We start from the raw sequence: 15,480 nt of genomic DNA, 5'->3' as shown, positions 1-15,480 counted from the left end.
TGGCTGCCAGTATTTGTGCCTGTGGCAGATATTGAAGTTCTGTATGATCAGCTTCCTGAGGTTGGATAGATCTTCATTCCACAACAACAGAAATGTTTTTCACTCTATTTTGCAGGACACGAGATGTTGAAAGCGGTTTCAAATGTCTTTCTCAGAGTCCAGACCTTGTTCGTGTTTCGTGCCAATGTTATCGATTCACGCACCGGAGAGTTCATTTTTGACAACATGACAAAACTTCGTCCAATCGATCCTTCTGGCTCTTCCAGGTGAAGATACATGCTCTTGGTCTCGATTAGTGTTCCTTGTGCTTTGGAATAAATGGTAATATTTACTTCGGAGCTCCTTGATCACCACCCATTCATCTACGGAGATTCTGGGGGTTTTGAAGATGCAAGGCTTGGATGAGCTTGTTCTGTTAACCGGATCTACGGTAACCAGATGCGAACAAATGCTCCCCTGGGAATGTGGTCATATTGTTGCATCTGTCTACAATCGCCGGGGTATTTAGCCAGGGCGTCATCCCGCCACTCCGCTCATCGACAGCACCGGCCTCCTTATACTTTGGAATCTTGGTCAGAATATATATGAGGCCTTCTGGTACTGGCTCTTGAATAGGACTCGAGTGGACTTCCGCTTTTTTGTTGGCTTCCGGTAGCTGCCATTCATATTGGCCTTTGTTTCTCGTGGGGCCCCTGGCATCGACCCTTTCGGTGTAGGAGTACTGTGGTTTCTACTCGTTATTTCCAGTTTGACGACAGTGGATTCTAAGCTGGAAACCGCTGATCCGTCTGCCATCTCGCTCTATGAGGCCCCTATCGTTGGTTTCAGCACAGCTGTGCTAAAGCTGGCACCGACTGAACTGCCCAGCTGTTGCCTCTTCGCTGGATGCCGTATACTAGAGACCTTGGCTTGGGATTCTATTAGCATCTTTTTCAGTACATAAGTTTCAGTCATCCGCATGGGATTTGGGATTTGGTGGTAAGCCTTGGCTAAGTCCAAGGTCGAAAAGATGCGGCAATTCGCGAGGTGATGCGCAAAGTCGTGGATGAGTGGAATTGGATATCGGTCAGGAACAGTCTGTGCATTTAGCCTTCTGTGATCCCCACAGGGGCGCCACATTCGCCATTAGGCTTAGGTACCATATGTAATTGGGAAGACCAACAGCAGTTTGAGGGCCTGCAGATACCCTGTTGAACAAGTTGTTCAAATTCTTTCCGCGCAATAGCCAGCTTCTGGGGTGGTAGAGGACGCACCTTCGAGAAGATCGGGGACCCAGCAGTGTTAATGTGGTGCTGCACATTATGCTTCATTGGTCTTGAGAGACTACACTCGGTAGTAATCTGGCTGAACTTTTGGAGGAGTGTCCGAAAACGGTGATGTCTTCCAAAAGAACGGAAAGGTTATTGTCAGCGTGAGATACCATTTGGCCCGACGAATTAAGGTTGGTCGTGGGGTCTATGAGGGACTTATTTTGCAAGTCCACCAGCAACCCATAGTGACACAAGAAGTCTGCGCCTAGTATGGGGAAGCTGACATCCACCAGGATGAAACGCCACGAAAACGTCCTACGCAAGCCAAGACTCACGTCCCCTTGCCTGCACCCGTATGTGTTGATGCGGGAGGAATTTGCTGCCGCCAGTGTGAGGGGCTGTGGATAAAGTCGATGATGCCGGGGTACGGGAAGAACCGAAACCTCCGCACCTGTGTCGACGAGGTAGTTGCGCCTGCTGAGGGGGTCGAAAATAGTTAGGCGACGTGGCGCTGCGCTCTGGGTGGCCGTCGCCAAGACCCCCCGCGGACCTAGTTTTTTGCGGTAGGCGCGAATTTACAAGGTAGCGTACATCTTGTCGCTTTATCTCCAAAGTTACGATGGTACCAGCAAATACCTTTGTCCGCAGATTGGCTTGAGGACCTGCTACCCGAACGCCCTTTTCGTGTGGCAGACCGTGAGCGAGCTCGCGATCTGGCACTCGAACGCTGAGCGTCCAACGTCGCCCGCATCTCGGCCACGCTGGCTGTTAAAGCGGCTATCTCGCGCCTTAAGTCGCTCACCTCATCCGACGGTGGTTGAACGGCCGCTATGGTTGGGCGTACGTACACCTCCTGCACCTGGTCGGCTGTCGCTGCCAGTTCCTCCAAAGAACCGGAGACGTAAGCTAGGATCGCCTGGGTGCCCTCCGGGAGCCGTCGCAGCCAAGGCGACTTGATCAGGTCATCGCCAATCTTGCTCCCATCCAATTGCCTCATTTCGCGGAGCAATTGGCTGGGAGTTCGATCACCCAACATTAAACCCGCCAGCAAGTGGTCTAATTTTGCCGACAGGCGCCTGATCAACTCGCTCTTGAGCTGCGTGTATGATGCCGACTTCACTACGTCGGACACCAGAAGAATCGACTCTTCGTCCAGGCCGACCACCGCGTAGTTGAAGCGGGTCGCGTCCGATGTGATGCCGGACATTTCGAACTGCGCTTCCAAATGTACGAACCACAGCTCCGGGTTCCGCCGCCAAAACGGAGGAACGCGTACGGCGAGGGCGGTCACTTGCGGGTCCGATGGGCCTGCCGCGTTTTTGCTGTCGAACGACATCTTGAATAACAAAAAGTAGGAGTTTGCAATGAAAACGCGGTGAGTTTGTAATGAAAACGCAGTGAATTTGTTCCGACACGGCAGGGCGCACCCACAAATGACCGCACGAACAGAGTGGATAACAATAACCCGAAGCGGACGCTCTCAAGCGCAGACCGAAATTACGGAGGAACACGCCAAAAGAATGGAGAACCCGCGGTGAATGTAAATGCTTCGACGCCGTCTCTTGCAGCGGATATTGCTTTTATTATTGCCAATTATTATAAAATTTAATAATTAGTAAACAATAAAATTTAACAAAATTTAAAATTTCATTGTTTAAATCAGCTGGTTGTCGTTGTGAATGCTGCTGCCGCTGTTGTTGCACTTGCTGCTGCTGTAAATGCTGTTGTTGCGCTCGCTGCTGCTGCTGCAATTGTTGTTGTTGTGCTCGCTGCTGCTGCTGCTTTTCGGCCGGACCGTTGCGACGGGTACAAAAAGATGACCCCTGCCGCTGCCTAGGTTGGGTGGATGTCAGCCGGACAACTCCTGCAATCGGTTGAGTTCCGGCTCGGGCTGGCGTCAATGCGATCGGCAGTCGCGGGTGATTCCTTTCACCGGGGCGGAGGCTTGAACTTGAGATCCTTGGGCTATTGCTGATCGTTGCCGCGACTACTCCTGTCCCTGCTGCGTGGCTCTGCCTGGGTGCACTGGGCGATTAGTTCGCTATGCGATGGCTGAGCGAAATGTTGTAAAAATGGGTTTTCAATATATTCCGTTATATTCATTTTCCACATGTTCCTAATATTAATTAATGCTACTTTATAACATTATTATTATTATTATTCAATTTAGAAACTTTATTATGGTGAACGGTGAAAGGTTTTATTTGATGGGCCGCGAGAGAAGCCGCGTGTGTCTCCCGGTGGTTGCGACAGAAGAGACCGGCTTATTTCCATGCGGTCCTTTCTGTCCCAACCAACGGCTCTTTCTCACCGCTAATTCTCCACTCTCGTGGCAAGTTCTAAAGTGAGTGGAGAGTTCCGCGCCATCTACCCGTCCGCATTCGCAACATTCGAAATAAATTTCGAATGCTGCGGATCCTGCCGCGCCACAAGCCGTTGGGGAGAATCGTTTCCACGTAATCGTGGAACGCGATCAGACTCCAGTCTGGAAGAGTACTACGGGAACGGGGGAGAGCATATGTTTCAGGAGAATGCCTGGGAGATATGCTCTCGGTCCGGTTATTTGGGTTTGGCCACCTTGTGAGGGGCTCAAGCGTGGAGTTGCGCTGTACAACAAAAGCGCTGTCCCCTAAATTGGGGCAGAATTGTTAGATAGGCGTCGCATTGACTGATATTAATGCTGAGCCTGCACCCAGTATAAACCAGTGCCAGTCATGGGGGCTCTGATAGTAGTAGTAGTCTCCAAATCAATCTGTTTCCGCAGAGTGCCGTCTAAAACATGACCAGCAAGCACACAGTTACTCGCTAGTTGCATGAATGTACTCTCAGCCTGGTCCTAGACACTTTTGGCTCGTCCTAAGACGGTTTACAGCGTCCGTCGAATTATGCTACCTTAATCTGCTCCCAGTCCATCCCTTCACACTCTTGGTAGCCGCGGAGAACTCGGGTTAGGATTTGCTCAACTATGTAACCTTATTCAACAGGCAAGGAGGTCCTCGTTAGTTGGATGAACCTACTTTCAGCTGGGCCTTACACACACTCTGGGTCTGTACGAAAACGATTTCCAGGGGCCCTTGCGGGTAAGTCGTGTCAGGACTTGACGAATTATACGGCCTTAACCTGAATGATAATCAGAACGGGCCACCAGGCAGGAGTACTTTGTTTTCGTTTCTGCATCCTACGGCAACGAACATTCTGGAGAGCCTCAATGCTATCGTCAAGAAGCGGCCGTTCAGGCTGTAGGGACTCCTGCTCCCCCTTCTCTCTCAAATGCACTTGTGACCATCTATGGCGGTCTATAGTGTAATGCAATCCTGAATCCTGACTATGACGCTGGTTCCTTAGAAGATAATAAATGAATACGCTAAGTTACCCTTTGCACATCAGCATTTTTTTTGGAAGCGGTTTAAAAATTTCGGAGTATGCAGTTGGCCTTGGGAAATACGTAATGTTTTGCAACAATCAGCATGTCAAAAATTAAAAGTGTGAGAATTTAAGGAATTTCGTGAATTTTTGAAAGGTTACTCTCTCCAAAACTTCCTAAAAAGTTTTCTCAGGACTCATATTTGTTTATAGCCTAGTTATATCATATTTTTGCAAGTTGCCCGAATCGATCTAGATACCATAATTGGAACCTCCGTTACAGCCAAGAATGGTTAAAGTCACAATCAAGAATTTTAAACAAGAAACCTTTGAAATAACCATCGATGAAAATCGAACAGTTTCTGATTTGAAAGCCGAATTGGAGCAGGTAACTGAAAAAGCGATGCCGGCTGACAGTCAGACATTGATTTATGCTGGAGTTATCATGGAGAATGGTCTGACGTTGAAGCATTATCAGATAGATGAGCGAAAATTCATTGTTGTAATTATGCGGAAACCGGTGAATATGGTAGCCAAATCAAATGAGGACGCTTCGAAACGCGTGGACAAGGAAGAGGACACCGTTAAAGGTACGACTGGGAATCAACCGAGATCCGCTGCCACTGGAGAAAGTACAAGTGAAAAATACGTCACATCGGACAGTGTCTCAGATCCAAATGAGGTCGAGAAAGCTATTCAGAACATTGTTGAAATGGGGTATCCAAAAGAAGATGTAGTACGTGCCTTCAAAGCGAGCTTCAATAATCCAGATAGGGCAGTTGAGTACTTGGTTAATGGGATTCCGAATGAATACCTTTTAGGTGAACCAGCTCCCGATATGACAGCTCTGTCAGATTCTGATCGGAGGAATATGGGAAGTGAGACTCCTTTGTCGTTCCTTCGTAACAATCCAAGATTTCAGCAGATGAAGCGGCTTCTTCGAGCCAATCCCGATATGCTTAATACATTGATATCTCAAATTGGACAAACAAATCCTGGTTTACTGCAACTAATAACGGAAAATCAAGAAGAGTTCGTCCAGCTACTTAATGAAGAAGACACAGGGAACATAGCGACTGATAGTACAGATGATGAGGACGATTTAGATGACTTGGATGTGGCTTCGCGGCATCCAGATAGCATCACTGTGACTGTAACACAACAGGAACGTGAGGCAATCAATCGATTGAAAGCTCTTGGCTTTCCTGAAGAATTGGTGATACAAGCATATTTTGCTTGCGATAAGGACGAGCAACAGGCTGCAAATTTTTTACTTTCCCAGAATGACGACTGAAGTTGGGTTTTTGCATAATAATTTCTTGTTACTGTTATTTAGATATATTTTTTAAAATAATTATGATACAAAATAAAGGTTGGTTTTGTAATATGGGATGCTATTATTGCTTAGAATTGTCGCCATCGAGGCACTACAGGCCACTTCGGGCCTTGTCCTTGAGGATGTCCTTCTTCCAACCAACTCAATTCACCGGTCGCGTCCTCCAATTTTGAAATCAGGGGGCAGTGACGCGCTGGCTTCGTCAACAGAATCTGCCCAGGGCTTTCGGGATTTCCCCACGGATCTTCGTCCTGCCCTCTCTTCGAATACCCTTTTAGGTATCTGAATGTCATTCACACGCTGAACGTGGCCAGGCCACTGCGGCTTCCGAAGTTTTATTAATTTGGAAACCTTAGGGTCGTAAAATATTTAGTACAACTCATTGTTGTATCTGATTTGTCATTGGTCGTCCTCTCGTTCAGCTCCTATTCTTCTCCTCAGGAAAGTAATGACCAGTTTGAGTTAGAATTCATGTTAAACTCTTTTCACAGAGATGTCCACTTCTTATCATACCAGTGTAGAAAACTTTCTCGTCTAACCGCTCCAGCTAGAGAGGATGTTTGTGAAGAAAGGTATAATTCTCAATATTACTCGAGAACTGAAAATGAAACTGGGTGGCCGGTCTTCGCAGTCGCTAGGAAGCGGGGAGTAGAGCTGCTATCCTGGTTACTTTGCTACTCGACAGGATGGACCTCCTTCGTAAAAGCCTCGATATTCCTCCTCCATTGAGAACGCTGGCGGAATTGTAAGCTTCTATTCGCTTGTTCAGCAGCACATTGTGTTGGGTGGTCGTCTGTGCCATTGTAAGTTGATCATGCCGGAGGGTGTCGATGTCGTCGTAGACTTCGTCATTAACGCCGAATACAGTGGTCAGCACCTTCCCCAGCAATCCTCTTCAAAATCTAGATGGTATGCTCTGAAACTCGTCAATTTTGCTGGAGATCGTTATGTTTGAAAGCAATATGCTTCACTAAACACTTATGCCAGAAAGTCTGATGTATCGCCTTCAGTTGTTGCCACCGCTCGTACAGACTCCATTGTGTCCTATCAACCTCAGGAATTGCACCAAAAAATGTCCCGGCGTCAATCGTCAGGAGTGTTTGAGAGTAGAACTAGAGGTGTTGAGTTCAGGCAAGCTTCCACTTTATAGGCTGTGCCCCCGAGGTTTACGTCAGCTTTATTGCCGAGGTTTTTAAAGCTTCTGTTTTTGCTTTGTTTGATGGCTTTCTGCAAATCATGTCTCAACTGTTTGCATGCGCGAAGCAGCCCCTGGAAGTCCAATCTTCTCTTCAAATGTTGGAGGCTTCTTTGGCCCTCAGGGTCTTTATTTCCTCACGCTTTAAAGTGGGAATGTCTTCTCGTATTATACGCAACAATCCGGTCTCTTCAAGGCCGTATCTCCTATCGAGGACTTGGTCGTGGAGTTGAAGATTCTCCCTTTACACCAGATCAGAAGGGCTGGCACCAAACTCCTCGCGGACGACTGTACTTAGGTCAAGCAGAGTGAATGGCAAGACCTTCGACCAGGACATCTCGTCGTGCACCATAATGGCTGCCTACACCGTTCGATGTCACTGCTTTTGGTATGCTGTTGTCCGCTGACATTTGAAACCCAAGGGGTCTCCGAGCTACGAGAAGAGAGTAGATTCAAATTGCATTCTCTGGTCTGCGCTGATTACGACAGAAACACCAAAGCGCGGAATCCACTCTCCGCAGATTGCCTCAGCACATGATTCTGTGTTATGCCCGAGGTATTGCCTGAGGCCACGGTGTAAACAGATGGATTATTGTGAGGCAACATTTCTAGTCGTGCGAGTCTCTCAAAGGGCCTATAATGTCCAGGTTTATAAAATGAAAGCGCCTTGTCGAATAAACCTACTTCCTTCCTAGCATTCCTAATGACTTTGCACTTTTATCATGCGGTGCACTAGCTGGCCCATGAATTCACATCCTTATTATTTATTCATGGACGGCCAGAAATATTTGCTGGGTATCGAGCGAACCACTTCCTTACGAAAAGCGTCCGGAATATATGGCCTAGGTCCCTTTTCAGAGATCTTGCAGTAGATAAATAGTAGATAATGTGAACCGTAGATTGGGAACTCGTTGAACTTGTATTTGGAGTCCGACTGCAGAGTCTGAAGAACTACGTCATCCTTCTGGGCCACAGCGATTGCCAAAAAATGGCTGCGGCTGGGATGTTGATTTCGAAGATCCGGACCAAAGCGTTAGCGACTAACTTGTCTTTATCGGACACATGCTGAATATCCGATGTGAACTAGTTGACGTAGGCTAAGCGCCAAAGATGTCAAGGGGAGGCTTTGTCGGGCTTTTGTCGTAACTCAAAAGCCAGAGGCTTATCGTCCGTAACAAGGTAAACAGCCTGTCTTCCTGAGAATATCGGAAGTACTTGGTGCTTAGATCGGTTAGGAATTCACGATGACAGGCGCTGTAATTTTGTTGAGTAGTATTGACCTGTTTTGAGGGGAAACCCAACGGTTGCCAACTTTAATTTACCCTCTGGCGAAGAGCAGCGCCTACTGCTGTGTCTGAGGCATCGACGATCATGGCTGGAGGTACATCTTGTTGAGGGAATGCCAAAAGTCTAGCGCCTACCAACTGTTGCTTGGTGGTTTTAAATGCTGGGGACCATATAACCTCTAACGAATCTTTGGTCTTAGGGCCAGACAAGAAGGCGTTAAGTAATGCCTGGCAGTGAGCCGTTTTAGGTAGGAAATGGCAGTACAAGTTTATCATCCCCAAGAAGCTTTTAAGGTCTTTGACCATCTTTGACAGTTTCGTTTTTCTGGGTCGGGTTGAATGTCGCTATTGGAGAAATTTGAATTTATCAACGTTGAGAATTAGGCCATTATCAAGGAAGCGTTGATAAATGCACTTAAGATGTCCTAATTGCTCGGAATTGGTTGAAGATGTGCCCAGAATGTCATCCAAGTAGACGAAATAAAAGTCCAAGTATCGTAGTACAGAGTGGATGAATCTCTGGAAGGTTTGCACCGTATTCGTAAGTCGTAAGTCATTCGTGTCAACTCGAAGGGTCCAAAAGGTATAAAAATTCTTGTCTTTAGAATATCTTCGGGAGCTGCAGGGATTTGATTGTAAATCTGGGTGAGATCAAAGGTCGAGAAAATACGTTAGTTTGGTAAATAACACGCAGTCTTGGATGAGTGGAATGGGGTACTGGCCCGGAATCGTCTGAGCATTCAAACGCCTATAATATCCATAAAGTCGTCATTCAGCATTGGGCTTGGGGAACAAATGAAGTGGAGATGACCACCTGCTGTTGGAAGGTCTGCATATACCTTGCTTAAGTAGTTGTTCATATTCTTTCCGCGGAACAGTGAGCTTCTGGGATGGTAGAGGACGCACCTTCAAGAAGATTGGGGACCCAGTAGTGTTGATGTGGTGCTGGACATCATGCTTAACGTGGCTAAAAGAGACTATATTCGGTCGTAATGTTGCGATATTTTTGGAGGATTGCGCGGATGCGACAAGGTCCTCAAAAAATGGTAGAAAGAGTAAGAATGGTTCGTTCTGTTGTTTGTTCTCGGCTGCGCTTTGATCGGGCTGTTGTGCTGTTGCCAAGTTTACGAACGTCGTTATTCGTTATATTTAGCCGGTTTAACGTAAGAGATTTAATCCACGTGCGAACCAGCTTACACTATCGCCGCCCAATTCTAACATCACCACACAACTCCTGCATTCGTCGAAGATAAGAATAGAATTAACTTTCTCCCTCCGATTTTTTTGTACGGTATGACTGTCTGACACTGGTCATTATTATCAAGAATATCGATAAAATAGTTAAATTTGAGAGGACAGGTTCAATTGTCCCAATAAGAAGCTTCTCCACCTAATCAAGATCATCAAACTGTAAGGAGAGAAAGCCAACCCTCATTCTCAGAGGAATCTCCCCCCACGAATTCACTCTCGGTGATGTGGCATCAGAAATCAGGGAGTTAGCACGGGTTACACCGATCTGTGTAAAAAGGCTTTCAATCCCGTGTCACGAGCTAACTTAAGTCTCTTCCGCGTGATCCTCAATTCCGAGACAGATGCCACCATAGCCACTAAACAAAATACCCTATTTCATCAGCGGATCAGCTGGGAGAAACCCAGAAAGGGAGATGCCACCAAATGTTTCAACTGCCAACAATTTGGCCCCGTTTCCTGAAACTGCGAATACGACCTCAGATGTGTCAAGTGCGCGGGCCCACATGCCTCTAAAGGCTGCCCTCGTACAACTGTCCAAGACAACGCCCAAGAGGACCTCAAATGCGCCGTGCCTCAAATGCGCAAACTGTGGCTATAGGCTAGAATCAATCCAACGTAAAGAGAGAGGTGCTCTGCTTCGTTCTCCAACAACCTGCATCTCCCTCGTGACTTTGGCATATGACCCGAGTCTGCAAGGGACTCATCTGAAGCGGCTCTGCCACGAAGCCTCACCGGAGGGTATCTGGGAACCGGGATGGCCCTCTGAGAGCATATGCTTCAGTAGAATTCACTCAATATAGACCAGGACCGCTGTGCTTGCATGGCGGGGCTCTGATTGTGGTCCCAAAATCATTCCGTGTCCGAAGAGGACCGTGGGATTATGCCTTCATGGCCGGTACTCACGTTAAACCCCCCCAGGACTTTCATGACGTTTGGGCGTTTTTCTCCTCCAACGCCCTAATATAGGGCAACGTAACACCTCCTATTAAAGCTCTGATACTTTGGTGGATATTCCGCCTTTTTAAATGAACTCACAGAGTTCATTTATGCGTTTCCCCAATGAAACAAACGCTGTTGCAGTTAGCTGCCTTCACCGACCGCCTTTTACAACATCGATAGTTATGTTAGTCCAAGCACCCTCCAAGTTCCTTTCCGAGTCCCTCCACGAATCTCGACTGCCTAGCGGTAAAGTTTCCCTCAGTGGTAATTTCTCAAGTTTTGAACTTTTGCGAAAAGGATCCGGTGTAGATCTCATTTCCCCTCCACTAAGATCTCTTGTAGCATTAGATGCGAAAGTAGCCAAGTTTTCCACTACAGATGGCCAGGAGCCCGCTTGCCCACTCCTAAAATCTGCCGGTATTGGGTTTCCGAAGTGCTGTACTGTAAAAAAACTATCTTTCTCGTCCTCCATATTTGGTTTGATTTTTGGGTGCCCTTTCCATAGCCAATTTTTATCTACCGGTGGGCGTTTATAGGCATGCTCATGTACACACATCCCCTGATGCGTGCATGCGCATCCCATAACGCATCCACCGAGCGCTCCCTTATCCGCACGAAGGGACGCGCCTGATGGGAGATTTGGCAACTCTAAACAGGTCGGTCTTTCCGTGGCATCAATGCTGTTTGAGGCTGTTCATCCTGTTTGTGTACATGATGTTTGATTTTTTGGTGGATAAAGGGTTGTAAACCCATGGTTCGGAATCCTCAACTTGGAGGACCAGGTCAATTGACCCCTTGGCGAAGGGGTGTGATCAGGTAGGAGGCAGTATGGCGAAGTATCCCAACTAAGCTGGGCGACCAATTCTACTTTTTCTTCTCACTTTCCCCGATCACTGCATAGAATAATCCAATTAAATTTATTGTTTTCGACAATATTCCTCATTGATGCAAGGACACTGTTCAGCGTAATCAAACCGAATGGATTAAGACCAAGGCTCATCTCAAATTCAAACCAAAACTCCACGAAAAGACAATAAATTCTAAGTATTGTTTACGGAAGAGAGAAAGGTACTGATTTAATCCTATTTACTCAATTAAGGATTGAGTCGCAAACATACGCTCCGAAGATTGATTGTCATCTTCCCACCGCAGTTGATGCGTTCAAATGCTAGGATCAAAAAGGAACTGATTGCGAATTATAAAAAAAATCCACCCTCTTATAAAAAGCAATTACGGTGTCATCCCTAAGTATCAGGACGCATTTTTCATTCGTGCATTATACACTACATATCCATGGGAGTAGGTTGCTGTTCGGCTGGGGAAATCAGCTCCTGCCCAGAAGGACGAAAACTCCAATGCTTTACAATTACGGATGACACACAATTATAAGAGGAAAATTGTTGGGAAAAAATTGCTTGGGGTATGGTCGGTCAGATTTTGGTGATGCATCTCCTAAATTTGTCTCTGGGAAAATGTGCGACTGAAGTGGGGGATTTACTTTCCTTAATTCCATTGTCAATATTTGCTTTTCTCAAGCGAAAACCAGTTTTAGACGTACCAGCATCGTGAAAATACCACGATTTTCTACTGGATGTAGGAAGGACATATTTCAAAATTGTGTTCTCCTTAATTTGAAATGCAATCAATTACACGATTTAGTCGGTAGTAGCGGATAATAATGCATATAGTCGTGTCACAGGCAAACGAGGGTCAATTACACCCTAGTTCTACCTTCTGGGTTGCACGGCAGCCTTGCGAAGGGGATCAATTATTAAGCGGTGGAACGTTGCATTTAATAAGTGCACATGAAGGGGAACGAGATGATGATAAGGTGGTGTGGCTTTGAAATTATTGTGCACAAGTCCTTTGAAACCTGTCGCATGTGAATGAGGTAGAACAAGCGAGTCCTTGTTCGGTACAATGTACTTATTTTCGCTGCAGCCACTATAGGCAGTGCACTTTGAATGCATATTTGCAGACAAACTTCCCGAATTGGTAGCGTGCCTATGGACGATTAAGAAAGTACTGTAATTATCGAATTTATAACTTGGCAAGTGTTAATTATTCTTGCCTAATTTGAGTATGGGCCAGTATAAATGGACAACTCCTACTTCCCCATTACTGGGCAACATTATTTAAACGTGAAAGTTTTATAAAAATTTGAATAATGCAGATGAAATTGATTGGGATGCTGCTAGCTCAGTTTCACAATTCATCATCATCATCAACGGCGCAACAACCGGTATCCGGTCTAGCCCTGCCTTAATAAGGAACTCCAGACATCCCGGTTTTGCGCCGAGGTCCACCAATTCGATATCCCTAAAAGCTGTTTGGCGTCCTGGCCTACGCCATCGCTCCATCTTAGGCAGGCTCTGCCTCGTCTTCTTTTTCTACCATAGATATTGCCCTTATAGACTTTCCGGGCTGGATCATCCTCATCCATACGGATTAAGTGACCCGCCCATCGTAATCTATTGAGCCGGATTTTACCCACAACCGAACGGTCATGGTATCGCTCATAAATTTTGTCGTTATGTAGGCTACGGAATCGTCCTTATCGATACATTTGCTTATTAAGGCCTAGGGTCGTGAAGAGAATTCTGGTCCCCAGAAAAAATTAGGTTGAAAAAACTGGGCGAGCGGTGAAGATTGTCCAAGCACCTCTATTATTCCTTTTTTCATTGAAATTTCTATTTTCCACACACTCTGGTTGCAGCAGCGCGCTATCTTGGCCTGCATGGACTCGAGGTCGCTGGAGGTGCTGTCTACTATGTCCGATAAAGTCCTCGAAGTGTACGGGCGCCCTGTGGTCGCGGAAGAGTCTAGAGACACACGTCGAGAGGTAGAACATCTTAAATCAATGGTAACGACACTTGTGGACGCAGTTCCTAAGTTTATGGCGACGGCCGATATTTTGCGTTCGGTACTTGCCTTCGGGAGGTAGACCGACAATTAGTTGGTACCACCGTAAATCGGGAGCTCAAGCCCCGGGTGCCTCGGCGGCGACCACCCGAAGTGCGGTACGACGTCGCCTTACAATTTTCGACCCTCTGAGCTCGCGTTGCTTTCTGGTCAACACGGATTTTATCCACAACCGGGCGGTCAGGGTATCGCTCATAGATTTCGTCGTTAGTAGGCTACAGAATCATCCATCCTCATGTAGGGGGCCAAAAATTCTTCGGAGGATTCTTCTCTCGAACGCGGCCAAGAGTTCGCAATTCTTCTTGCTAAGAACCCAAGTCTCCGAGGAATACATGAGGACTGGCAAGATCATAGTCTTGTACAGTAAGAGCTTTGACCCTATGGTGAGATGTTTCGAGCGGAACAGTTTTTGTAAGCTGAAATAGGCTCTGTTGGCTGACAACAACCATGCGCGGATTTCCTCATCGTAGCTGTTATCGGTTGTGATTTTCGACCCTAGATAGGAGAAATTATCAACGGTCTCAAAGTTGTATTCTTCTATCCTTTCACAATTACATTGTCCTTAATGGAAATTATTTGGAGGGGCATCGAAGGCGTTATGGTGGAGTGACCACGGCTTCAAAGCATCAGCATCATTTCGTTGGTTTCGTCATGTAGAAACCCGACGAGAAAATTCATTTGCTAATATGCAGCATTTTCCTTTTCAACGATTTAGCACCCTTTACCTTCTGCATTACACTCCTTTTAATTCCCTATTTCCCTCACCTAAAATCCATTTAAAAAATTTTAATTTTAATACAGCAATATTCTAATATTCTAAAAATGATCATTAGCATTTTTTGTTCTTGTTTTAACATAGATATGATTATTCTGCATGCTATTAAATACATTTTTAACGTTTGTTTCTGGCTAGGGCGAAACATTATGGATCCAAATGCAAATGAGAGGCAAACGAGACAGTTGGTGTTACGAGAGGCTGGTTCGCGGAAAGTCGCGCTGATGTTAGCTTTTTGGTCTTTGAATTGTTCAGTAGTCATAGTGGTTAGGTTTGATATTCGTAGCGGATCAATACTGGATCGTAGTGCGTATTCAGATATCTTTTTTTATGCAAAAGAATTTGTTAAATTCTTGAATATAAGGATCTTTGAAGTTTAACGCCTTGTCCAAGTCGGGAACATGTGTGGAATGAAAAATGTGCGCTGATATTGTTTTTGTAGGTTCCGTGAAGTTCCAGTAGGAGAGGTTCGGAAAGCTACTCTTAAAAGTTGCAATTGTACAAGTTGTGATCGAAGGGGCTCAATTTGTTGTACCGCGCTAGCCCACTACCCCACCCTATAAAAGATATAATCGAATTCGGAATGTCGTCTTTAGGGAAGAAATCAGGAAACAGGGAAGTGGAGTGTACGGAAAACGCTAAAAATTCGACAGCTTGTGTGTAGGAGCGGTGATAATAAGCATATTTCGGTGGCGGCAGGTAATTATCCGATAAGTTTGAAATCATAACGAAGTCCGCCACAGTTGTTTGAAAATCATAGCAGCAAAACGGTCGTTTCACGGGCGCAGTGTCCGCCGTTGTGAAAATTTCCGGGGAAGCGGGGGGGGGGGGGGTTTCGAAGCGTATTTCGAACTCATTGTCCATCTTGTCTACTACTGATCCCTGTCTTGTATAAAACGTCACACATATTCTGTTATTATTTTCAGTTTTTTATTTACTGCTCGGCCGCATTGATAGGCTCCATTATCCTGATTTCGGCGATGGCGTCCAGGGAAACTTAGGTCAGCAATCTTCTCTAGGCAAGCTTTTGTGTTGTCACTCAGTTAGTAATTGGACTTTCAATATATAGCGATATGAATTCGATTTCGATTCCCTAACTCCCGCGAAACTCGCAATACAAGGTGCATTCTCCAATACCAATGGCCTTAGAATGCTAAGGCAGG

General features: G+C 46.1%; 2 protein-coding genes across 2 annotated transcripts in view; both read left to right on the top strand.

Annotated features, from left to right (window-relative positions):
* The window catches only part of LOC119656610 (LIM domain only protein 3), a 315,382-nt gene that overhangs the window by 39,555 nt on the left and 260,347 nt on the right, over positions 1-15,480 (top strand). The window lies entirely within an intron of this gene.
* LOC119656608 (UV excision repair protein RAD23 homolog A-like) lies at positions 4,685-6,000 on the top strand. The gene has a single exon (XM_038063045.1). The coding sequence runs from the start codon at positions 4,903-4,905 to the stop codon at positions 5,905-5,907; it is 1,005 nt and encodes a 334-aa protein (XP_037918973.1). The 5' UTR covers positions 4,685-4,902; the 3' UTR covers positions 5,908-6,000.

This window comes from Hermetia illucens, chromosome 5 (genome assembly GCF_905115235.1).
Source record: "Hermetia illucens chromosome 5, iHerIll2.2.curated.20191125, whole genome shotgun sequence".
Classification (NCBI taxonomy): domain Eukaryota; kingdom Metazoa; phylum Arthropoda; class Insecta; order Diptera; family Stratiomyidae; genus Hermetia; species Hermetia illucens.
This window is presented reverse-complemented; position numbering and strand designations above follow the sequence as displayed.

Excerpts from the sequence above, each read along its gene's own strand:
- LOC119656608 (XM_038063045.1), top strand. The coding sequence starts at position 4,903 with ATGGTTAAAGTCACAATCAAGAATTTTAAACAAGAAACCTTTGAAATA.